Source organism: Oenanthe melanoleuca, chromosome 27, assembly GCF_029582105.1.
Source record: "Oenanthe melanoleuca isolate GR-GAL-2019-014 chromosome 27, OMel1.0, whole genome shotgun sequence".
NCBI lineage: Eukaryota > Metazoa > Chordata > Aves > Passeriformes > Muscicapidae > Oenanthe > Oenanthe melanoleuca.
The window spans coordinates 3,801,798-3,825,722 of NC_079360.1; the positions used below are offsets into that span (position 1 = coordinate 3,801,798).

Genomic DNA, 23,925 nt, shown 5'->3' on the forward strand with positions numbered 1-23,925 from the left:
GGGAGGAAAAAATGTGGCAAAAGGGTGACGAAAAAGGGAGGAGATAGGAGGAAAAAAGAGAGATAGGAAGGAAAAACAGAGAAAAAAGAGGAAAATGGAGCCCCCACCCATGGAGCCCCTCCCCACCCATCCAGCACCAAGAGGGTCCAGCAGCACCCAGGGACTCGGACAGGCAATAATCAATCACCCCCTCTCACAGCAAACCCCTCGCCCGCCACAAAACATTTAAATTACATTTTAAAAAAACATTAAAACCCCCCAAATTGTGCGCACAGGGTTTCTATTTCACAAAAAAAAAAAAAAAATTTTCTTTTTAACTGTCCCCTCTGCCCCCGCCAACCTGCTCCACAGAGGAAAACCCCCAAAATGAGGGAAAACCTCCCAAAAGAGAACCCCAGGCGCTTCCCAGGTCCCAGCCAGCTCCAGCACAACCCGCTGTTTCTCCTGCTTTCTAACTAAACACAACATGAAGGCAGCAGCGGGTGAGTCCCAGGGGATGTGGCACCCCTGGACACCGGATCTGGTGCTGGTGATCCCCGTGCTCCCACGGTGGGAGCCCCAGATCCCAAGGCCACGGGCTGCAGAGCGCAGGGGCGGCACACGGGGGACTCGAGGGTGGGGCTGGGATCCGCCCACTGCCCCGGGGAGTGGAGCTGCTGGCCGGTGGCACTGGGAAACCGGTGCCAGTGTGGGGGATGAGTCCGGGAAACGTTCCAAAACCCAAACGAACAAAACTGGGATCACAGAAGAATGAAACCATCCATCAGCATGGAGCAGGCAGCAGCTGGTGGTGACTCGGTGATGGCAGAGCTTCTGGTGCCGTGGAGGTGTTCAGAGACCCCAAGGACATTCGGAGCTCCTGGAGGTGTTTGGAGCTCCTGGAGGTGTTTGGAGCTCCCAGCATCTCCCTTATTTCCGACAGGTCCGGTGCGGCGTCTGCTTCTTCTGCACCTCCAGCCGGCAGCGGCTGCGCTCATCCAGCCAGGGCAGCTCGAAGTTCCTGTGGGCACAGCTGGTGTCACTGCAGCACTGTCCTGACCCAAAATGGGCAGGGCACCTTCCTAGGAGTGACATCAGCACTCCCCAGCCCCCATCTCCTCAGCCCCAGTACTCACTGTGGGGTCAGTTTGGGCAAGGGCCGGCCAAAGGCGACGACAGGCAGGTAAGGGGTGATGAGCAAACTTTCCACTGTGGAGAGACACCAGAGTGTGTGAGAGACCCCCCCACATCTGCACCCCCACCCTGACACCCCCTTCCCAAGCCTCACCATCATCTGGCTCAGGGAAAAATGAGGTAACTTCAGGTTCCGACTCCTGAATCCCTTTCCTTTTGTACATTCGGAGCTGCAGCCGCTGTAGGATTCTCTGTTCCCTGATCCGCTGGATGTCCCACCTGGAAAACGGGATGGCTGGGAGAGTGAGGAGCCACAGGCAGTGCCAGACTCCCCCAAGGTGATCACAGGGCTGCACTGGCTGCCAGTGATGTGAGAGCATCTCTCCTGCTGCAGCATTTCTGGTGCCCATCTTAGCTGCACCATGCCCTGCCCCCTGAACCAGGTCTCACCCCAGGACCCTCCCCTGTGAGACTGGGACTCCAGACCCCCACTGTTCCCTTTGCTCCCACCTTTTCCTTCGTTTCTCATCCAGCTCCAGCTTTGCGTGCCGTTTGGAAAAGACGCTGTCGTCCAGGTTCTGCAACGACACCGGACAGGGGTCAGTGCATCATCCCAGGGCCAGATCCCCCACCTCAGCCCCCCAGCCACAGCCAGGGCTTATGCTGGATGAGGGGATGAGATGCCACCAGCTCTGGGAGGTGGTAGGACAACCTGGAAAGCCCCTGTGGCACCACCAGCTCTGATGGCTCACGTACCTCCAGGAGGTCCGAGGGGTTGGGGTCTCTCAGGGGCTCCACGACATGGTCCCTCCAAGACGGAACTGCAGGACAAGAAGGAATGTGTTACTCCACACAGGAATCCCCACAGCCCCTGCTCCATCCCACCACCTCCCTGCTCCCTTCCTGCCCACCCTTCCATTTGGAGCACAGCTTGAGATGCTCCAAACCCCAATCCTGAGCCAGTGGGAGCTGTCAGGGGACAGCAGAGCTCATCTCCACCCCCTTGGCCAGGTGCACAAGCAAACGTGAGCCACTCCCAGGGATGCGCCAGGCTCTGAGCCGAAGTGCTGAGCCACCTGGCACAGCCCAGTTCCCAGCACCAGCACCAACCTCACTGGGCTCAAGGCAGGACAGGCACCGGATTTGGGGACAGCAGGTGACCCTGGTGCTGTGTCACCATGGCATGAACCAGAGACACATTTCCCACCCACCCACGGGAAGTTGCTTCACCGCTTGCTCCAACAGACACCAGCCAGGAGCCCTGCCCAGAGCAGAGTGAGCCTGAGACGAGATTTGGGAGAGCCCAAAGCCGGTACCCACCGCAGTGGAAGGAGCCAGGAGCATGGCACCTTTCCCAGTGCCATGGGCAATCCCTTTGGGAATCTGGGAGCCCTTTCCCATATCCAGAACAAGGGTGCTGAGCCCTGTTCCCAGGCCAGCTCAGCCCCAGCAGCTTCTCCACCATTCTCTCCATCCTTACTTGCTACAGTCTCCTCCTTTTTGGGAGAAGGCTCCCGCAGCGGCGATGGGGGCGGCTGGTGCCAGCGGCACAAGTACATTTCTGTGGTGGAGAGATAGGGCAGGTCGTCGGCCTCGCTGACAAAGCCTTTCTCCTTGGGGTGGGTGCCGGGGCCCTTCGGCGGGGCTGATGCTCTCAGCGGGGTCTCCAGGAGCGACCGGGGCTTTTCCGGAGTCTCTTGGCTCCGCAGTTCTCGTTTACAAACAGTTTCAGCCAAGGAGCCGCCCGATTCCTCCTTCCCCGGGGAGTGCTTTGGAGTTTTACTCTTCACTTTGGAGAACTCTGACACTAGTTTTTTAACAGGCGTCTTCCTCTCCGTGCTCCCAAACGTTGGCTTCCTGCAGGAGGAAGAGGAGCTGAGCACATGGATCCTCACCCTGCACCATGGCTGCTGTGGGGGGCTCCTGGCACCCCCAAACCAGGGCTGCTGCACCAGGGCCAGAATTAAGCAGTTTACAGAGAGACTTCCCCAGCATTCTGGCACCCTGCACACCCCACAGAGGCTTTCTTGAGGTTCTCCTGGACATAGGGATGTGTTCCTGTGCTGGGTGGCCTCTCCAAACATCTCAAAGGCCGCTGGGCAGTGCCAGCCCCACAGAGGGTGAAGCCATAGGGAGTGTCCCCTTCTCCCCATACAGCCCCCCAGGCACTCTCTACCTTTTATGCCCCTTCCCGTTCCTGCCGTAGGGGAAGTGCTTGGGCTGCAGGGTCGGGGGTGGCTCCAGCAGGTCCTGGGGACACTCCAGAGGCAGCTTCTCACATGCCTCTGCCTCTGGCTTCTCATCCACCTCAAAGCCCTGGAAGATGCGGTGCTTCTCCCGCTCACTGTCCTTCTTCACCAGCTGCACCCGCCTTTCCATGCGCTCGATCCGCGCCAGGAGCTGCAAGGCAGTTGAGGGAGGGCTCACCCTGAGTTGGGTCACCCCCTGGGCACCCCGGGGCAGCTGCCCCTGAATGTCCAAAGGCACAAAATGGTCACTCTCCAGCTGTTTCTCCTGCTCCAGCACTGCTCATGCCTGTGTCCAGCTGCAAACCCCGGTCTGAGGGGGGATTTCATCGAATCAAAGAACCCAGGAATGGTTTGGGATGGAAAGCACCTTAAAGCCCATCCAGTCCCATCCCCTACCATAGGCAGGGACATCTTCCACTATCCCAGGTTGTTCCAAACCCTGTCCAATCTGGCCTTGAATACTGCCAGACATGGGGCAACAGAAACCAGAGAATTTGGGGGTCCCAATCTCTGTGTATCCTCCCAAAAGATGGGGGGGGGGGGGGGTTGCAATTAGCAGTGGGCTTAAACAGCACCCACCCCAGCCCTCCCCAGGCAAGCCTGCACCGTTTAGAGGGGGTGCTCTGGACTGCTGTGGGGGGGTCCCAGCACCCCCCGAGGGTGTGGCTGTGGGGGGGGACCCAGCCTTGGGGAGCAGAGCCCAGTGCACCCAGAGTGTGGTGGTCCCATCTCCCCAGCAGTGTCACCCCGGGAAGCTGTGCCCAGGGGCAGTCCCTGAAGTCCCATCAAGGACTTGCCGCAGTGGCTCCTCCATGATGGGGGACGCGGCATTGCCTGCGGTGACATCACGTGGGGTGTCCCCGTCCTTCCTGCCACAACCGGGGCCACCACCACTGCTAACACCGCCACTGCAGCTGGGCATGGCCACCGCCATTGATGGCACGTGGCCACAGGGCTGTGGGGCCGGCAGGGGGGTGACCCACAGCTGTGGGGGGGGGAACACGCAGCATCTGTGGGGTGACACAACACCCGTGGGGGGACAATGCAGGCAGGGCAATGTCAGGAGGGCCATACAAGAAGGGGCACACATGGCACAGACAGGACACACGCTGCGGGGGGAGGAGAGCACAGCTCAGCTGTGGAGACCCCCCCCCATAAGGCTGGGGGCGAGTCTATGAGAGCCCCCCAATCCCGGGGGTGGGGGTGCAGCCCCTCCTCGGCGGGCTGGCCCGAGCAGCGGGGCCATGTCCCTTGTGGCCGTTCCTTGTGTCCCGCGGTGACGCGGCCCCTTTAAGGGCCCCCCCCGCGCCGTCGCCACGGTGACGGGCGGCGGCCCCGTTAACCCGTTAACCCCCGCCCCGCCCCCGCCCTTTGTGCCCCCGCCGCTTTGTCTGGGGGGGGGGCGGGCTGCGACCCCCGGGGGAACCCGCGACCCCTGAGGGGGAACACAGCCCTGGGGGAGGCAGAGACCTCCGGGGGTGTTGGGGGGTCACCCCCAGAATTGCCCCTGGAGAGTGTTTAACCCCTTGGGGAGGGGGGGGGCATTAACCCCTGGAGGGTTATGTCCCCCGTGGGTACCTTGGGGAGGGGGCCAAATGCCCCCACTGAGGGCATTACTTCTCAAACAAGGGGGTATTAACCCCTGGAGTGCCACGGGGGGACAACAGTAACCTCCAAGTGGGGGGGGCATTAACCCCTGGGGTGCCAGCGGGGGTCGTTAACCCCTAAAGGGGGACACGTTAACCCCCAAGGGGCCTCCCCCACGAGGGGAGAACAGTAAATCCCGATTAACAGCCAAGGGGGGGATTAACCCCATGGGTGCCACGGGGGGAGCAGGTTAACTGCCATGAGGGGCACATTAACCCCCAAGGGGGTGCACTACACCCTAAGGTGACACAGCAGTTGGACGTTAACCCCCATGGGGAGACATTAACTCCCCCAAAAAGAGGAACATTAACCCCCATGGGGTGCAGAATTAACCCCCAAAAAGGGGTGGAGATTAACCCTCAAGGAGATGGAATTAAACCCCAAGGAGAGGTGCGATCAACCCCCAGAGTGGGAAGGGGGGGAGCATTAACCCCAAAGAGGGGCGCAGAATTAACCCTCAAATGTGAGGGGCATTAACTCCCATGGGGTGCAGAATTAACCCCAAATGAGGTGTTGGAATTAATCCCCAAAGGAGGGGGCACATTAACCCCTGAAGAGGGCACTGAATTAACCCAAAAAAAGAGGCGAAATCAACCCCAAAAAAGAAGGGTATTACCCCAAAGTGGGGGGGTATTAACCCCAGCAAGGGGAGTAAATTAACCATCGAGGGGATGGAAATAACCCCCAAAGAGAAGTGAAATCAAGCCCCAAAGAAGGGGGGGGTGTTAACCTCAAAGAGGGGGGATATTAACCCTAAAGAGGGGGGGCATTAACCCCTTGGTGTCACGGGGAGTGGGAACTTCCCTGCTGCTGGGCAGAATTCCACCACAACCCCAGGGACCCCTGAGGGGTGTTGAGGAGCCATTAACCCTAGTGGGAGGGGGCATCACTCTACGGGAGGGGTGTTAATGCTAGGGGTGGTAAAATCTAGCGGGGATCACCCCATGGTGGGGGGTCACTGTTAAATTTTGGGGTGGTAAACCCTAGGGTGGGGGTCACCTCACGGGGGGGGCGGGTTAAACCTGAGGGGGGTTAAACGTGAGGGAGGTTAAATTAAGGGGGAGTTAAACCTGAGGGAGGGAGGGTGGGGGGGGGGGGGTCACCCCACAGGGGAGTGGGTGAAATCTGGGGGGGTCAAACCCAAGGAGGGGTTAACCTTGGCGGGAGTTAACCCCTTCCACGCCGCATTCCCGCCCTCCTCCCCGCTCCCCGCGGTGCCCCCCCCTCACACACACACACCTTCCCCCGCCATACCGTGTCGCGCTCGGCCCGGAGCTCCTCGATCTGCCGCTCCTTGGCCTGCAGCTGCTGCTGCTGCTGCTCGATCAGGTCCAGCTGGAGCAGCAGGATCTGCCGCAGGCAGGCGGCCTGCCCGGGCGACCCTCCACCGGCGCCCATCGCTGCGCGGGCCGCGGGCCGCCGCTTTCCCGGCTCCGCGGGCCCCGCTGCCGGCCCCGGCCCCGCTCCCGGCCCCGCCGCCGCCGCCTCCCCGGGCAGCCCGCCCGCATCCCCCGCCGCGGCCCTGCCCCCGCCGGCCGCCGGCCCCGCCGCGGCCCCGCTCCGCTCCCGCTCCGCCACCCCGCAGCCGCGGCCCGTGTGTGCCCCCAGCGGCGGCGGGGCCCGGGGCCGCCGGGCCGGCAGAGCGGGGCCTTCCTCCCCCTCCTCCCCCCCTTCCTCCTCCTCCTCCTCCCCGCCCGCCCCCTCGGGCCGCCGCCGCCCGCCTCCCCGGAACGCCGTGGACCGCATGGCCCGGGCCCCGTTACCGCCCGCCGGCACCGCGGGGCGGCGGCGCGGGGGGCGCCGGGGGCATGGGCGCGGAGCGGCCCCCGCCCCGGGGATGACCCGCGCGGGGATGAGCCGCGCGGGGGGGCGGCGGGGCGGGGGTCGGTACCGGGCACGGGACCCCGGGTACCGGAGAACGGGGCTCGGCGCGCATGCGCCGGCGGCGGCGGTGGGGGCGGTGGGATCCCCGGGGGTGAGGAGCGGGGCCGGTCCCCGCCTGGGGACCCCCGGGACGGTGCCCACCCGCCCCGCTTCCCCCGGGCCGGGGGGGGGGGGGCGGGTGGTGGTCGCGACACGCGGACACGCGTGAGGCGGGGGTCCCGCGCCGCAGTACCGGGGGCGGCCGCTCGGGGGCCCCCGAGAGTGGCGGTACCGGCTCGTGGCGCCCGCCCCCCGCGCCCGCCCCCGACCCACGGAGGGGGGGTCTCGGGTCACGGGCCGGTCCCGTGGCGGGAGGGGACGCGGCGGGCCGGGAAGAGCTCCGGGTTGCGGGAGGAAGAGGGGGCGACACAAAGGGACCCACCGCTGCGAGCCCCCCACGCGGGGAGAGCCGAGAGGGGGTGGTTGTGCTGTGATTCTCGGGGTTTGCACACCCCACAACGGGGGCTGAACCCCCCCCGTGCACACACTGAGCTCTGCAGTTCCTCCTGGACGTGTGCACGAACGTACACACACACACAAGTCCGCAGCACCCCTCCGCAGAGGCTGCAGCCCCAGCACACCCGTACCTACACGGACATGCACACGCGTGTCCCCCTGCAGGGAGCGACTGCAGCCCCCACTGCAGCACAGGCGCAGCCCGCAGCCGCTGCAGCCCGCGCACATGCACTGCAGTCCCTGAGCACACTCATGCACACTCATACACACTCGTATGCACATGTATGCACGCTCATGCACATGTATGCACGCTCATGCACATGTGTGTACACGCACAGCCCGGGCTGCAGCCTCAGCGCACACGTATGGACCCGAGTGGGCATGCACGGACATGTATGTACACGTATACACACACACACACACACACACACACACACAGGATCGTTTCCCCTCTCCCGGCTGAAACTCCACCCCCCGCAGCACACGGGGCCGTGTCACCGGGGACACACAGGGGACACGCGTGGCACGTGCTGGGGACGCACAGGGGACACGTGGGGGACGTGCCTCTCTGCAGAGCTGCGTTCAGGGACACACAAACACACGCGGGGGGAGATTCCCCCTTCACCCAGCTCCCTGCGAGCATCAGGGTGCCCCTGGTCCCGGTGCCCGGGTCACACTGGTGGTGCCGCCGCCGCGGTGTGGCACTGGGGAAGCCTCTCCGCGGTTCCTGCTGTGCCATGGGTCACAGAAAGCTTTGCCAGCAGCTGTGCCCACCGGCGTGTGCACATGTATGGCTGTTGTTCAGACACGGGGGGCTGTGTTTGTCCCCCCGTGTGATTGTGCACATCCACACATGTGGCTGTGGTCACCTGCAGGGGTGGCAGTGCTTGTGTCCCTGCTTGGCTGTGCTCACACACACGTGTGTCTGTGTTTATATGTGTGTGTAGCCATTCATACACAGAGCCATGGTTGTTAACACATGTGATCATGTTACAGACATGCATGGCTGTTCTCATGTTCATAACCGTGGCTGCACACACCTGTGGCTGTGCTCACAAACACGTGTGTCTGTGTTTATATGTGTGTGTGGCCATATTCATACACAGAGCCATGGTTGTTAACACATGTGATCATGTTTATACACATGCATGGCTGTTCTCATGTTCATAACCGTGGCTGTACACACCTGTGGCTGTGTTCACACACACACGTGTTTGTGTTTATATGTGTGTGTAGCCATTCATACACAGAGCCATGGTTGTTAACACATGTGATCATGTTCACAGACATGCATGGCTGTTCTCATGTTCATAACTGTGACTGTACACACCTGTGGCTGTGCTCACACACGCACAGGACTGTGGTTGTACACACGTGCGGATGTACTCACACACATGACCATGTTGATACACATTCATTTTCACACACCTGTGACCATGTTGACACAGAGCCATATTCACATGACTGTGTTTATACACAGAGCCATGTTCACACACATGACAGTGCTCAAACACAGCCATGTTCACACACACTTGTGAGCATGTCCACACGCACAGGGCCATGTTTACACACATGACTGTGCTGAAACACACCAAGCCATGTTCACACTATGTGACCACACTGACAACTGACTGTGCTCACAGAGCCATGTTCGCACATGCATGACCATGCTCACACACACACCGAGCCATGTTCACACACATAACTGTGCTCAAACACAGAGTCATGTTCACACATACATGGTCATGTTCACACACAGAGCCATGTTTATACACACATATGACCATGTTCACACACACATGACCATGGTCTCACACACACACCCACTTGTGTGCCCATGTTCACACACGACTGTGCTCAAACACAGAGCCATGTTCACACATACATGGTCATCACATTTACACACACAGAGCCATGTTTACACACACCTGTGCCCATGTTCACACACAACTGTGCTCAAACACAGAGCCATGTTCACACACACATGTGACCATGCACACACAGAGAACCATGTTCACACACACACAGGGCCATGTTCACACACACATGACCATGCACACACACACAGAGCTGTGTTCACACACACATGTGGCTGTGCTCACACACATACACACACAGAGCCATGTTCACACACACACACTGAGCCATGTTCATACACACACACCTGGCTGTGCTCACACACATAGAGCCATGTTCACACACACATGACCACACACATACACACACATGCAGAGCTGTGTTCACACACATGTGGCTGTGCTCACGCACATACACACAGAGCCATGTTCACGCACACACTGAGCCATGTTCACATAGACACAGTGCCATGTTCACACACATAGAGCCATGTTCACACACACATGACCATGCACACACACACACAGAGTTGTGTTCACACACATACACACACAGAGCCATGTTCACGCACACCCTGAGCCATGTTCACACATGCACTGAGCCGTGTTCATACACACACACACCTGGCAGTGCTCACACACACCTGGCTGTGCTCACACATACAGAGCCATGTTCACACACATGACCACACACATACACACACATGCAGAGCTGTGTTCACACACATGTGGCTGTGCTCACACACATACACACACAGAGCCATGTTCACACACACACACTGAGCCATGTTCATACACACACACCTGGCTGTGCTCACACACATAGAGCCATGTTCACACACACAGTGCCATGTTCAAACACACACAGTGCCATGTTCACACACACAGAGCCATGTTCACACACGCACACTGAGCCATGTTCACACATACACACACACCTGGCTGTGTTCACACACACAGTGCCATGTTCACACACACAGTGCCATGTTCACACACACAGACCCATGTTCACACACACACACACACCTGGCTGTGTTCACACACACAGTGCCATGTTCACACACACACAGAGCCATGTTCACACACGGTGCCATGTTCACACACACAGAGCCATGTTCACACACACACACACACACCTGGCTGTGCTCACACACACACACAGCCCTGCTCACACACAGCCCTATCCGCACACACGGTGCCGTGTCCCCGCCGTGCCCGTCTGCCCGGGCCGGTGCCGGTGCCGGTGCCGGTGCCGGTGCCGGTGCCGGTGCCGGTGCCCGTCCCCGCTGCGGCAGGCCCACGTGCCGGCCGGCGCCCGCCCGCACATGGCTCTGCAGCACGGAGGCTGCTGGGGCTAAAAATGGAGCAGGGCGCACATGCCAGCGCCACGTGACGCGCATGGAGATGGCTCCCCGCGAGAGGAGGAGGAGGAGGAGGAGGAGGAGGAGGAGGAAGAGGAGGAGGAGGAGGGAGCCCGCTCACATGGGCTGGCACAGATGCCAACCGGGCAGCTGGCCACGACGCCGTGGCCTCTGTGTGACCTGTGGGTTGGGGGGGGGCCTGATGGGGTGCGCTCCCCCCTCCCCGCTCCCTTCCTGACACATTTGACCTTTGGGAAGGTCAAACATGGGGCGACGGCGGAATGGGAAAGAGGAGGAGGGGTCCCAGGTGGTGGGTCTGGGGTTGGGGATCGGGAGGCTGAAGGAGTTCCCGGTGCTGTCCCGCCCCCTACCCTACCCCCCTTTGCCCCCCCGTGTGATCCCAAGGCTGCGGAGAGAACACAAACATCAGCACGTGAGATCTTGGGGGATGGCGGGGCAGGTGAGAGGCTCCTCACCTGCCTTGGCTGCTCCTCCTGGGGATGCTCCCCAGACCCCCCACATGATGAACACACTGGGGTCCCCCCTCCCCCAGAGGTCCTGCACCCTTTTTGCACTCCCATGTCACAGTATCACCCCAGTTTCTGAGCCCCTGAACCCTCTGGGGTGCTGACACTCCCAAACCTTCTCCCAGTGCACCTTTCCTGTGACCCTGCACCCCTGAAACCTTGTGGGGTCCCTGACCCTGCATCCCTTTTGGGGTCCCTGCAACCCCTCGGGGTGCATTCATCCCTAAATCCCACACATCCAAAAATTTATGCTCTCCTGCGCCCCCCAGTCCTACACTCCTGCACCCTCCTGGGGGGTTCCTGTATCCCCAAACCCTGCACCCCTGCACCCCCAGACCCTGCATTTCCTGGGGTCTCTGCCCCCAGCCCCGGTCTGCCCCATTCCGCAGTGCCAGGACACCACGGGCTGTCCCCGCCTGTCTCGGGTGTCCCCATCTGCCGTGGGGTGTCCCCATCTGCCGTGGGGTGCCCCCGCCCGGGGCCAGGCCTGCCTTGTTTACCCGATTTTTCCCGTTCCCGGGGAGGGAGGATGATTCTGGCAGCGGGAGCTGCTGCCCCAGCCAAGAGCCAGGAGCCAAGCCAGGGCTGCTCCCGGCAGGAAAACACCCCCAAACCACCCCAAACCCCAACCCTCCAAGCACTCTCCTGGCCCCCCACAGCAGCACTGGGGCTCCTGCCCCACCCTTCCCCACAAATGCCGTCAATGGGGATGGATAAAAGGGGGGTCAGGGGTGCAGGACCCCCAAATTGGGTGGGACCCAGCAGCTCTGGTTGCCCCCCCAAAGCACAGTTACGGTGGAGAAACGGAGGTTCGATGTGTGTAGGGTGACACGGGGACACAGCAGGACGCGGTGTCCCCAAACCCATAGGGCAGCTGCAGCCCCACGGTGGGTCTGGGGGTGTTCAAGCGGGGCTGGGGGTGCAGGGCTGGGGCCCCTGTCCCCTCCCAGCCCCCGGTGTCCAGCCTGGGGGCCGAGGGTGATAGGCAAAAATGAACCCCCGTTCCCGGCGGAGACACCCCCCCTTTTCCTGGAAAAGGTTCAACAAGGTAAACAAGGCTCCAGCCCCGAGTAAAAATAAACTCTCGGCACGCAGGCGCCGGTCGGGAAGCGGGGCGAGCGTCACGCGGCACGGCCACGGCACCGGCCCCGGCACCGGCACCGGCCCCGGCACCGGCCCCGGCACCGGCACCGGCACCGGCACCGGCACCGGCACCGGCACCGGCCCCACCGCCCCTCCGCTGCCTCCTGCCCCCGGGAGCAGCGGCGGGGGAGGGAAATGCAAGCCGCATCCCCCGTGGGGCTGTTGAAGTGGGGGGGTGCAGGGGGTCCAATTGGGGGGATTCGGCATGGGAAGGGCAGGGACACAGCTGATGGCACGAATGGGGTGATGTGTGTGTCCCCCCGGCACTCCGGGCACCCCACGGCGGGTGGGGGTAACCCATGGGGTCCTGGCATGATGAGATGGGGCAGATCTGAATTGAGGGGTAGAGGCCCCGGGAGGTGCAGGATCTGGGGGTGCAGGGGGACAGGATCTGGGCTTGCCCCAGGAAAGTGCAGGGATGCAGAGTTTGGGGGTGCAGGACGCGGGGGTGCAGGGTTTGGGGTTGCAGGGATGCACAGATCCCTGGGGGTGCAGGGGGACAGGATCTGGGCTTGCCCTAGGAAAGTGCAGAGATGCAGAGTTTGGGGGTGCAGGATGCGGGGTTGCAGGATTTGGGGTTGCAGGGGTGCATAGATCCCTGGGGGTGCAGGGGACAGGATCTGGGCTTGCCCCAGGAAAGTGCAGGGATGCAGAGTTTGGGGGTGCAGGATGCGGGGTTGCAGGATTTGGGGTTGCAGGGGTGCACAGATCCCTGGGGGTGCAGGGGGATAGGATCTGGGCTTGCCCCAGGAAAGTGCAGGTATGCAGATTTTGGGGGTGCAGGATGCGGGGTTGCAGGGTTTGGTGTTGCAGGGGTGCACAGATCCGTGGAGGTGCAGGATTTAGGGGTGAATCTGGCGGCATGACAACCCTGAGGGGCGTTCAGGTGCCCCCTCCCCGCCATGGACTGGCTGGCACGGGCACTGCCATGATGGGGTGCACAGGGACCCGAGAGAAGCCCCTCGAGACATAGACCCGGCCTCTGGGGGCGTTCCCAGTGCACGTCAGCTGCAGTACCCCCCCGTCCCGGGGGCTTTGGTGGCCCCTCTCCCTCACCCTGCTCCCCATGGGTGGTCCCAGAGTCGGGATATCCCGGAAATATCCCAGCTGTGCCCAGCCTGGGGTCCCTGCTCACAGCACCTTCACCAGGGACCCCCCAGTGCCGGGTTCCCAGCCTCACGGCGTGACCCCACAGAGTGACCCCAAGAGGTTTGTCCCGTCCGTCCCAGCCCAAATCCCGTCCCGGGGATTCCTGAGGGATCAGGATTTCAGGCGAGCATCACAGGCGCCGTGTGCCGCAGCGCAGTGCGCGGGGATGTTTTTCCAATCCAGACGTGCGGCTGAGTCACGGATAATCACCGGGAACGTGCCGGGAGGGGAGCGAGGAGCTGCGTGGGAGCGGGGGCACCTGCACGGTCCGGGCACGGCCCTGCGGACAGGCGGGTCCCTTCGCCCCGAGACCGCCGTTCCCCCCCCACCCCGAGTCCCCCCGTTCCCGTGCCAGCCTGGCCCCACACATCCTTCCGGGAGCTGCCGCGGTTCTCCCGGCCGGAGGTGCCACGGCACCGCGCAACCGCCCCGTGACTCAGGGCAAGGGCACGTCCTGTGGGGTGCCGGGGTGTTCCCACCGCCCCAATGCCTTGGAGCGCCCCAAAATCCGGGATCACCCCCAGCAACGCCCGGACACCCCCAGCTGAGGGGTGGCCTTGTCACCCAGGGGGTCTTTGGGGTGCAGAGCTCTGATGTCCCTCCCCGGGCACTTCGCACAGCCGGGGCACCGGAGGCCTCCCCTCCTGTGGGGATTAGCTCGGAGGATTTCCCGGTGCTGGCACATCCGTGCTCTGCTCCTTCTCCTCCTGGCTGGGGGCCAGGGCAGCGCCCGGCACGTGGCACCCGGGAGGGTGCTGGCACCCCCAAAACCCTGCCCGCGGCGGGAGCAGGAGCACCTACGGAGCCCCCGGTGCCACCGGGCTGGGCTGGCCCCGGCCGGCGCCGCGACCCAGATCTGCCACCAACTCTGCCCTGGCACCGCTTTGCCGCAGCCCCCGCGGCAGCCGGGAGTGGGGCCAGGCTGGGACGTGGATGCCAGGCACGTGCCACAGCGGGCACCCGCCGTGGGCAGCGTGGGGACAGCAGGGGCTGGGCAGGGGAGCATCGGGAGGGGGCAGCGGGCAGGGGCTGTGCCGGGGGCTGTCCCTGGCCCGGGGGGCTGCGGTGCTGGAGCCGAACAGACGGGCACAGGCGACAGTGGCATGTGGGGTGACAGGAGTAGGTGGGTAACCCTAGTGCAGGGGACAGTGCCACGCGGGGTTACAGCGGTACCTGTGTGTCCCTAGGACAATGGACAGTGCTTTGAGGGGTGACAGGAGAACCTGGGTGTCCCCAGTGCTGTGCGGGGGTGACATCGGTGCCCAGGTGTCCCCAGGGGAAGGTGCCACGCAGAGTGACAGCGCTGTGCCTGGATATCCCCGCTGCAGGAGACAGGCAGTGCCACGGTCAGGTGTTCCCAGCGCAGGTGACAGTGCTGTGCAAGGTGACAGGGCTGCCAGTGCTGTGACTGGCGGTCCTCAGTGCGGGGGATAGTGTCGTGCCAGGCGACAGATGTGTCAAGTGCTGCACCCAAGTGTCCGCAGTGCAGGGGACAGTGCTGCGGGAGGGGTTCCCAGCGCAGGGACAGCGCAGTGTTCCGTGAAGAGGCACCCCGTGTTCCCGGTGCGGGGACCAGTGCGGGTACCGGTCTCCGCGGTCCGTCAGGCGGTCCCGGTGCGGGGGTCCCCGCCGAGCCCGGGCTCCCCGGCGGCGGCGCGGGGCCGGGGCCGCCGGCGGAAAGTGTGTCACTGGGGCACGAGGCTGTCCCCGGGAATCACATGGGGGAGGCGGCGGCGCCGCGTGCGGCCCAGTGCGCAGCCGCGGCCGGTGCGGGGGGCGGCGGGGCGGGCGGCGGGCGCACAACAGCCCGCACCGGGCGGCGGCGCGGCACGGCTCGGCGCGGCTCCGCTCTGGGAGGCTCACGGGGCCGGGACAGGATGGCGGCCCCCGAGGCCGGCAGCACAGGTCAGTGCCCCGCCGGAGCCCCCCACCCCCGGGACCACCGTGCGGGCACCGGCACCGGCAGCGGTCCCCAGGACCGGAGCAGATCGGGGGGCAGCGCTCCGGGACCGCGGCGAGGGGCTGCGCGCTGAGACCGCGAGTTGGAGGGGTCCGGACACCGGGACCGAGGGGTCCCGCACGCCCGACCGGGCAGGATGCGCACCGGGGCCACGTCCCGGAACGGGGCTCCGTCCTACCGGGACCGAGGGGTCCTGCAGAGCGGGGTAAGGCTCGGACAACGGGGCCGGGGTGTCCCCGGGAGGAGGGTAGGGAGGGCTGCGCGCCGGTACCGGGCGTCTTGCGCATCGAGGCGACGTGATCACCGGCACCGGGGCGCTCCGGCGGTCGGGGCAGAAGGGATGGAGACCGGACTGGGGAGTCCCGAACACCAGGGCGTGCTGGACGCGGGGGTAGGAAGGTTGAGAACAGAGATCAGTGTTTCAGGGTGTCCCGGGCAGTGCGACCCGAGGGGAGAGCGGCGGGACCCGGGTGTCCCGGAGACCGGGACTGAGGATTCACTAATGCCGGAGAGTGGTGGACGCAGGGGTAGGAAGGGTGAAAACCGGGATTGTTGTCTCCTGGGCAGCGGAACCGGAGAGAAGAGAAGTGGGTTCGGGGCAGCGGGACCGCGGTGTCCCAGAAACCGGTACTGCAGGGTAGCGCACAGGGATCGGTGTGTCCCGGGCGGCGGGACCGGTCAGGGTGACCGGAGGGAACCGCGGCGGTACCGGGGTGCTCCTATCGGCGGCACCGGGGCCACGGGGAGCGGGCAGCCCGTGGACGGCCGAGGCGGTGCCGCGCGTGTCGGGGCTCCCTGCGCACCGGGAGGGACGGAGGGGGGACCGGAGGCGGTGCCCCCCCCTCCCCCGTGTCCCCCCCCCGCACGTGTCCCCCTCCCCGCTGCTGCCACGTGCGGAGTTTGTTTTCCCCGCAGCCCCGCCCCACCCCCTCCCATTGGTCGGCACATGACATCAGTGATGACGTCACGCGCGGAACTGGGGACGCCGCCGTTCATTGGGGGGGGCAGCCCAGTCTCCGGGGCAACGAGAAGGGGCGGGGCGGGGTTTGGCCAATGAGAGGGAGGTGGGCGTGGTAACGCGTGAAGGGGCGGGGTCTAGGGGGGCCACGTGCGGCTGGAGCACGTGGGGCGGCGGCGTGAGGCCGCCTGAGCTCGGGGGAGGGCTGCGGGGAGGCTGTTTGGGGGGGTTCCCTCTGTTTTGGGGTCAAGAAAGTTTCCCTCGCTCTGGGGCAAGCCGTTAGGGGGAATCCTCGCACCCCGAACTGTAAAATGGGTGTCCCGAGGCTTTGGGGTGCGGGGATCCCCCCATTATTTTGGTGTCCTAGCAGCGGGGTCTCCCCAGCATCAGCTGCCTTGGAGGTGGGACCCAGTGTCCCCGATTCAGTGACCCCCTTTGGAGGTGGTTCAGTGCGGGGGGATGGTGACAAGCTGGCTCTGGCGCGTGGCATCTGTGCCAGCGGCACCGTGTGCGGCGGGAGACACATGGCCGTGGTGATCCCGTGTGTCCCCGACATCACCATCCACGTGTCCCAGCCCGGAGTCGTGTCCCGGTGCTGCTGTCCCTGCCCCGTGAGTGGGGTGACAACGACGCTGACTTCAGCCAGGGGCCACGCGTGTTTTCCCCCCCATGCTGTTCCCCACTTTTGAGGGTCCTCACACAGCTCCTCAGTCCTGCAGTGGGGGTGTATCCCCCCAGTTATGGGGGCTGCGCTGGGAGCATCCCGGTGCCATGGGGGGCTGCACTGGGAGCACCCCACTGCCGTGGGGGGCTGTGTCATGGGGGGCTGCGCCGTGGGACTGTCCCGGCAGCTGTGGGGCGGGAGCCCGGCTGTGCTTGCAGGCACGGAGCCAGGAACTACAGGAGTAACTCCTGTGACCTCCTGATTTCACCTCTCCAGAGGGTTCCCAGCCCACATTCCTGCTGCAGGCAATTCCGGGGTGCCCTGCCCGTGTCCCCAGCCGGCACGCACCCGGATAAACCCGGCTGTCCCCGTCCCACGTGGGGCCGTGGCCCGTGGCGGCCGGTGGGTGCGGTGCCTGACTCAGGGTGGGCGGCACACGTGCGGCGCAGCGGGATATCCATGGATCCGGGATGCATCCGGGGTGCTTCCCTGGAGACCCCACCCCGCGTGGGGCTGCGGTTCCCCTCTGGGGGGCTTCCCCCGCCCCCTCCCCCGCGCTGCGGGGCTGAGCCTGCTATAGCTCAGTACATAAATGGCCCACCGGGATGCTTCCCTATGGATCCCACCCCACCCGGGGCTGCGGTCCCCCCTCCGAGGGGTTTCCCCCTCCTCAACCGGGAGAGGCTGAGCCTGGCACAGCTCAGTGCATGTGTGGCTCCGCGGGATGCCCGTGGATCCTGATTGCCGATGGATTCGGGGTGCTTCCCTTGGCATCCCACCCACCTCCGGAGGTTCCCACCTCCATGAGTCGGGGGAAGCTGAGCCCGGCACAGCTCGGTGCATGAGTGGCTCCTTCTCTCTGCAGGTGGGGTGATCAGCTACGTGGGCTCCAGCGGCGCCTCTCCCACCCGCACCAGCCCCGTGTCCCTCTGCAGCGACAGCTCCAACAGCAGCTCCCAGTCGGGCTCGCAGCCCTTCCCCACGTACTTCCCACCGTCGCCCACCGGCTCCCTCCAGGATTCCCGCGCCTATGGCGGAGCCACGCTGGCCCCCCATGAAGACGGCTCCCCTTCCTCCTCATCCTCCTCCTCCTCCTCCACCTCCTCTTCCTCGTACAGCTCCTCGGTGAATTTCCCCGGGGTGCAGCCGGTCCCCGCGGACGAGCGGCGCCGCAGCTCGCCGAGCAAAGCCGGCAGCACCGTCACGAGTGAGTGGGGCTCGCGGGGGGGTGGCGGGTGGTCTCCCCACCCCGCGGCACGCACCCCTGGACCCCAATGACCCCCCTGTCCCCCCGCAGAGCTCAACGGGATGGTGCTGCTCTGCAAGGTCTGCGGGGATGTCGCCTCCGGCTTCCACTACGGCGTCCACGCGTGCGAGGGCTGCAAGGTACTGGGATGGGGCTGGGGATGGGGCACGGTGCCCCCCTCACACTGCGGGGACCCCCGGTGATTCCCCCGTTCGCCCTGCAGGGCTTCTTCCGCCGCAGCATCCAGCAGAACATCCAGTATAAGAAGTGCCTCAAGAACGAGAACTGCTCTATCGTCCGCATCAATCGCAACCGCTGCCAGCAGTGCCGCTTCAAGAAGTGCCTGCTGGTCGGCATGTCCCGTGATGGTGAGCTCGGAGGGACCCTCGTGACGTCCGGAGCCGGGGATTCCCTCTGGGGGTGGGATTCCCCGTGCCCAATCGGCTGGGTCCCTTCCCGGGATGTCTCCAGGGCTGTACGTCCCCTCTGGAGCCGGCTCCCCCTGCCTGTGCACGGAGCTGTGCCTGTCCCATGGGATCTGTCCCCTCTTCCTGAGACCCCCTCATATGTGGGGCTGCATGTCCCTTCCAAGACTGGGTGTCTCGTGCACAGAGCTACATGTCACCTTCCGGGATGGGTCACCCATGGCCAGGGCTGTGTATCCCCTCCCACACAGGGTTCCCCAACATCCATTCCTTGGATGCATCCCTCCCCTGCTCAGGTCTCTACATCCCCTCCCGGGATGCCTCCTCCTATGTTCAGAGCTCTATGACCCCTCCAGAACCGGCTCTTCCCATTTTTAAGGCTGCATGTCCATGTCCCCTCCCGGGATGGATCCCCCCCGTGCTCAGGGCTGTGTGTCCCCTCCAAGCCCAGGGATGCAACTCTGCTCCCGTCAGCCTCATGGTGCAGATCTGGAGGGTGGGGAGGGGGCATCACCGTGCCTGCTGCCACTGATGTCCCCCTAACACCGCTGTCCCCCCTCAGCCGTGCGCTTCGGGCGCATCCCCAAGCGGGAGAAGCAGCGGATGCTGGCGGAGATGCAGAGCGCCATGGGCGGCATGGCCAGCGCCCCACCGCCGATGCCGGGGCCCGGCGAGGGTCCCGCTGCGGGCGGGGGTCGCGCTCCGCCCCCCGGCCCCCCGCCGCTCGCCCCCCCCGCCTGCTTCTCCCAGTTCCCCCAGCAGCTGACGCCGCCCCGCTCGCCCAGCCCCGGCGGGGCCACCGAGGATGTCATCGCGCAGGTGGCCAAGGCCCACAAGGAGATCTTCATCTACGCGCACGACAAGCTGGGACCCCCTCCCACCTGCGACAGCGGTCTTCTGCGCTGGGACGCGCCCCCCGCCTGGGCCCCCGGCCCCCCCGAGCCCCGGCTGTGCCCCGCCGCCTACCCCGAGCCCCCGGCCCCGCGGGGGTGCCCCTGGCCCCGCAGCCCCAAGGACGTCCTGCCGGTGAGCGCCCGGGGGCTCCCGATCGCCCCCGGCTATTTTTAGCCGCTAATCACGTTAATCCCCTTGTCGGTGGCCCCCTCCCCGTGGCGGCAGAGCCCGGGGAGCCCCGCAGAGCCCGCTGACCCCTGGTCACCCGCAGGCGTGCCCCATGAACAGCCACGTGCCCGGCCGCAGCGGGCGCTCCGTGCAGGAGATCTGGGAGGATTTCTCCCTCAGCTTCACCCCCGCCGTCCGCGAGGTCGTGGAGTTCGCCAAGCACATTCCCGGCTTCCAGGCGCTCTCCCAGCACGACCAGGTCACCCTGCTCAAGGCTGGCACCTTTGAGGTACGTCCCGGAATGACAAGGACTCGATGGACGCTGTGGTGCCCCATAGAGTGACAGGGTGCCCCATGGCATTGCACGGTGCTCCATGGACTGGCATGGAGCCCCAGAGCATGGGAAGAGTGGCCCAGAACATGGCAGGAGTCCTGTGGCATTGCAGTGCCCCACATTTGGGAGCCACGGTGGCCATGGCATTGCCTGGTGCCTCACAGCACTGCAGTGCCCCACATTTGGGATCTGTGGCACAGAGCACCGTGTCCCTGTCATGGCACAGTGCCCTGTGGACTGGCATGGAGCCCTGCAGCACTGCAGTGCTTCACAAATAGGAGTTGTGGTATGCAGCACAGTGCTCCTGGCATTATACAGTACCCCATGGCACTGCAGTGCCACATTTTGGGAACTGTGCAATGGAACACGATGCCCCTGGCATGGCACGGGTACCCCACATTTGGGAATCACGGACTGACACAAAGCCTCGTGCCACTGCCCAGTGTCCCATGACATTGTAATGCCCCACATTTGGTGGCATGAAACACAGTGCCCCTGACACAGCACAGTACCCATGGCATGCTACCCACATTTGGTAGCCACAATATGGATCATGGAGCCCATGGCATGGCACAATGCCCCTGGCATTGCCTGGTGCCCCATGGCACGGCAATGGCCCACATTTGGGAGCTGTGGCATGGACACTGATGTCCCTGGCACGAAGCACAGTGCCTGTGGCTCTGCCCGGTGCCCCGTCCCATATCCTGCCCCCCGCCCACAGGTGCTGATGGTTCGCTTTGCGTCGCTGTTCGACGTGAAGGAGCAGACGGTGACGTTCATGAGCCGCACGCGGTACGGGCTGGAGGAGCTCTGGGCCATGGGCATGGGAGACCTGCTGGGGGCCATGTTCGACTTCAGCGAGAAGCTCAGCGCCCTCGAGCTCAGTGACGAGGAGCTGGGGCTCTTCACCGCCGTGGTCCTCGTCTCAGCAGGTGGGCAAAGGAGGGTTTGGGGGGAGATTGAGGGGTTTGGGGCTGGGATCAGGGGCTTAGTGGGGTGTCAGGTGCATTCAGGGAAGGGAGTGGGGTGACAAGGGTGGCATTGAGGGAACATCCCAGGGTTCAGTGCTGGGATCAGGGTGATGCTAAGGTGGTATCGGGGGGTTTTGGGGTGGAACTGGGGTGTCTCCTCCCCTGCTCCTGACCCCCTGTCCTCCCCAGACCGCTCGGGTATGGAGGACACGGCATCAGTGGAGCAGCTGCAGGAGACGCTGCTGCGGGCCCTGCGGGCCCTCGTGCTGAAGACACGCCCGGCTGAGACCTCGCGCTTCACCAAACTGCTGCTGAAGCTGCCGGACCTGCGCACCCTCAACAACCTCCACTCCGAGAAGCTGCTCTCCTTCCGCATCGATGCCCAGTAGTGCCCCCCGGGCCCCCCCGCGCACCCCTGTACATACACCACAGCGGGGGGACACACAGACTTCCCCCTTCCCCCGCCCCGGGGCAGCACCGACCCCGTGGCGCCCGTCGGACTCGCAGGGATTCACCCCAAGGTGGGCGCCAGGATGCTGGGACCCCCCCACCCCAAATCGGGCACCGCCCCCACGGCTCCGCTGGCAGCGCCGGGGGGGTCCCCTCGCCCCAACACCCCCGTTCTGGCGGCCGGGGGTGGGACACAGAGGCTGGATCCAGCCGCGCTGGGGGGGGTGGGTCTGAGGGGGGAGGGGGTTTGGTTGGTTGGTTTTTTTTTCATCATATATTTATTACATAAATATATAGTAAAATAGACCAGCAACAATTACCATAAAAATATCTTTCTTTAAAATCCTGACCAAAACACAAAAGGGTTTAAAATCGCACGTCACAGACTGTGATTGTCACGGGGGCTCCGCGGCCCCCCCCCCGGCCCGCGCCCCTACATTCAGCGACGCCGGCCGCGGCCCCCCCGGCACCCTGCATAGTGGGGGGACCCCGCGTGGGGCGCGCCGAGCCGAGCCGGGCCGTGCCGGGGCTGTGCTGGGCCAGCTGCCGGCCGGGCTCGACGCCCACGGGCAGGGGCAGCTCCGGGAGCCATGAGGTATGTGCTTGGGGGGGGACACGGGGGGCGCGGGGACGGGGGACGCGGGGCGGGGGGTGGCCCGGGGGAGGTGGCGCAGGGGTGGGGGGCACCGGTGTGGCCCCCCGGGACCGACGCTGGATGCTGGACGTGCGATGGCGACGCGAGACGGAGACGCGGGGACGGCCCGGGGGGGGCGCGGGGGGAGTACAGGGTGTGGGTGGGGGCGTGCGGGGGGGGGCAGCGGGTGGGGGGTGCCGGGCTGAGCCCCCCCACCCCGGGACAAGCTGCCCCAGGGCCCCGTGTGGCCGCTCTGGGGGAATCACGGGGGCTGATTAAGACACGTCCCGCGACAGCGCTGCCGTGTCGCGACAGGAGCGCGCGGCGTCACACGGGCTGTGCGCGGGAACACGCGGGCAGCGCGGGGCCACGGCACCGGCACCGGCACCGGCACCGCAACGACATGGCACGGCCACGGCACCGGCACCGGCACCGGCACGGCTCCTCCGCGCCGTCATTGCACCAACAGGAGATGCCATGGCACTGACACGGCACGGCCACGGCACCAACGCGCGTGGCCGTGGCACCGGCATTGCACCAACGTGCCGCCTCGCACCGGCACCGACATGGCACGGCCACGGCGCTGGCACAGCACCGGCACGGTCACGGCACCGACATGGCACGGCCACGGCACCGGCACGGCCACAACAGCACCGGGCGCGGGGGGCATCACCCGGGTGCCGCAGCCCCGCCCGTGGCCCGAAGGCACGTGTTGGGACCGGTGCTGCCAGGGGTGGGGGGCGAACCCCCAAACCCTGCGCCCCCCATGTGCGGGCGTTAGTGTTCGGCTCCTATTGCACCGCCCGCGGCCGGTGCTGCCGGGACCCCCGAGCCGGGACCCCCGAGCCGGGACCCCCGAGCCGGGCACCCGGGTGGGGGTTTAAGACATTTTGCACCAAGGTCAAATCCGGCGCTGGTATTTGGGGATGGGGGGCAGGCGCCCCCCACCCACGGCACCCTGGGGTGCCACAGCCCCGCTGTGCCCCCCAACCCAGCTGCAGGGGGTCTGGCGGGGCCCCCCCACCCCGAAATGACCCCCATGGTTGGGGGAGTCTTGGGTGTGGGGGGAGCCCAGCCCGGCCCCCTGTGCCTGTGGGGGGACGTGTCTGGTGTTGGGATTTTCTGCTTTTAAACGACCCGTAAAAAGATTTTTTTTTTTTAATTACAAAAATTATATATTTTATATATATTTATATATATATATATATATATTAGCTTAGGTGGGTCCGGCCTGCCTCGCCGGCCCCCCCCCGGCCCGCACCCCCCCTCGGCCTCCGCCTGAGGTAAGAAAAAATTCACAAACCTAAATGTGGGGGGGGGGGGTAAAAAGGTGATAAAACCATTCCCGGGTGCCCCCTCGCAGCTGTGCTCCCCCCCCCCAAGCCCCCTATGGGACTCCCCCTGCCGGCCCCCGCCTCAGCCCGGCCCCCCCGGCAGCACTGGGGGGCGGTTGGGGGGTGCAGCCCCCCCAAAGTGCTGGTGCCAGGGGGATGGGGCAGTAGTGCAGTGGGGGATCCCGGGGGGGCACCCACTGCCCCCCCGCCGGCGCCTCCAGGGCCTTTGCAACTCCTGACGGACACGACAAAACCCACGAGGACGAGGGGAAAAACAACAAAAAAAAAAGGACAACGGAAAAGTTGGGGGGGGTTTGGGGGGGAGTGGCCCCCCCCCAGTGTCCTGCAGCGCCCACCATCCACGGCGCTTGGCACAAAATTGTCTCCTCTCAGCTCAAAAAAAAGACAAGAGAACCCCCAAAACCCCAAATCTGGCCCCAAATTTGGGGATAAGGGAGGGACA

At 64.7% G+C, this 23,925-nt stretch overlaps 2 protein-coding genes across 2 annotated transcripts; one reads left to right on the forward strand and one right to left on the reverse strand.

The window, feature by feature from the left end:
- Window positions 1–263: 263 nt before the first annotated feature.
- On the reverse strand, window positions 264–6,495 carry MSL1 (MSL complex subunit 1). The gene is made up of 8 exons (XM_056511742.1): window positions 6,264–6,495; window positions 3,290–3,513; window positions 2,594–2,970; window positions 1,870–1,934; window positions 1,624–1,691; window positions 1,268–1,392; window positions 1,116–1,188; window positions 264–1,000 (listed from the first exon to the last, which is right to left on the reverse strand). The coding sequence occupies exons 1-8, from the start codon at window positions 6,405–6,407 to the stop codon at window positions 910–912; spliced, it is 1,167 nt and encodes a 388-aa protein (XP_056367717.1). The 5' UTR covers window positions 6,408–6,495; the 3' UTR covers window positions 264–909.
- Window positions 6,496–15,211: 8,716 nt separating this feature from the next.
- NR1D1 (nuclear receptor subfamily 1 group D member 1) lies at window positions 15,212–23,871 on the forward strand. Its single transcript, XM_056512147.1, has 8 exons — window positions 15,212–15,329; window positions 17,872–18,213; window positions 18,304–18,392; window positions 18,476–18,620; window positions 19,240–19,703; window positions 19,843–20,028; window positions 20,795–21,005; window positions 21,234–23,871. The coding sequence occupies exons 1-8, from the start codon at window positions 15,302–15,304 to the stop codon at window positions 21,431–21,433; spliced, it is 1,665 nt and encodes a 554-aa protein (XP_056368122.1). The 5' UTR covers window positions 15,212–15,301; the 3' UTR covers window positions 21,434–23,871.
- Window positions 23,872–23,925: the final 54 nt, after the last annotated feature.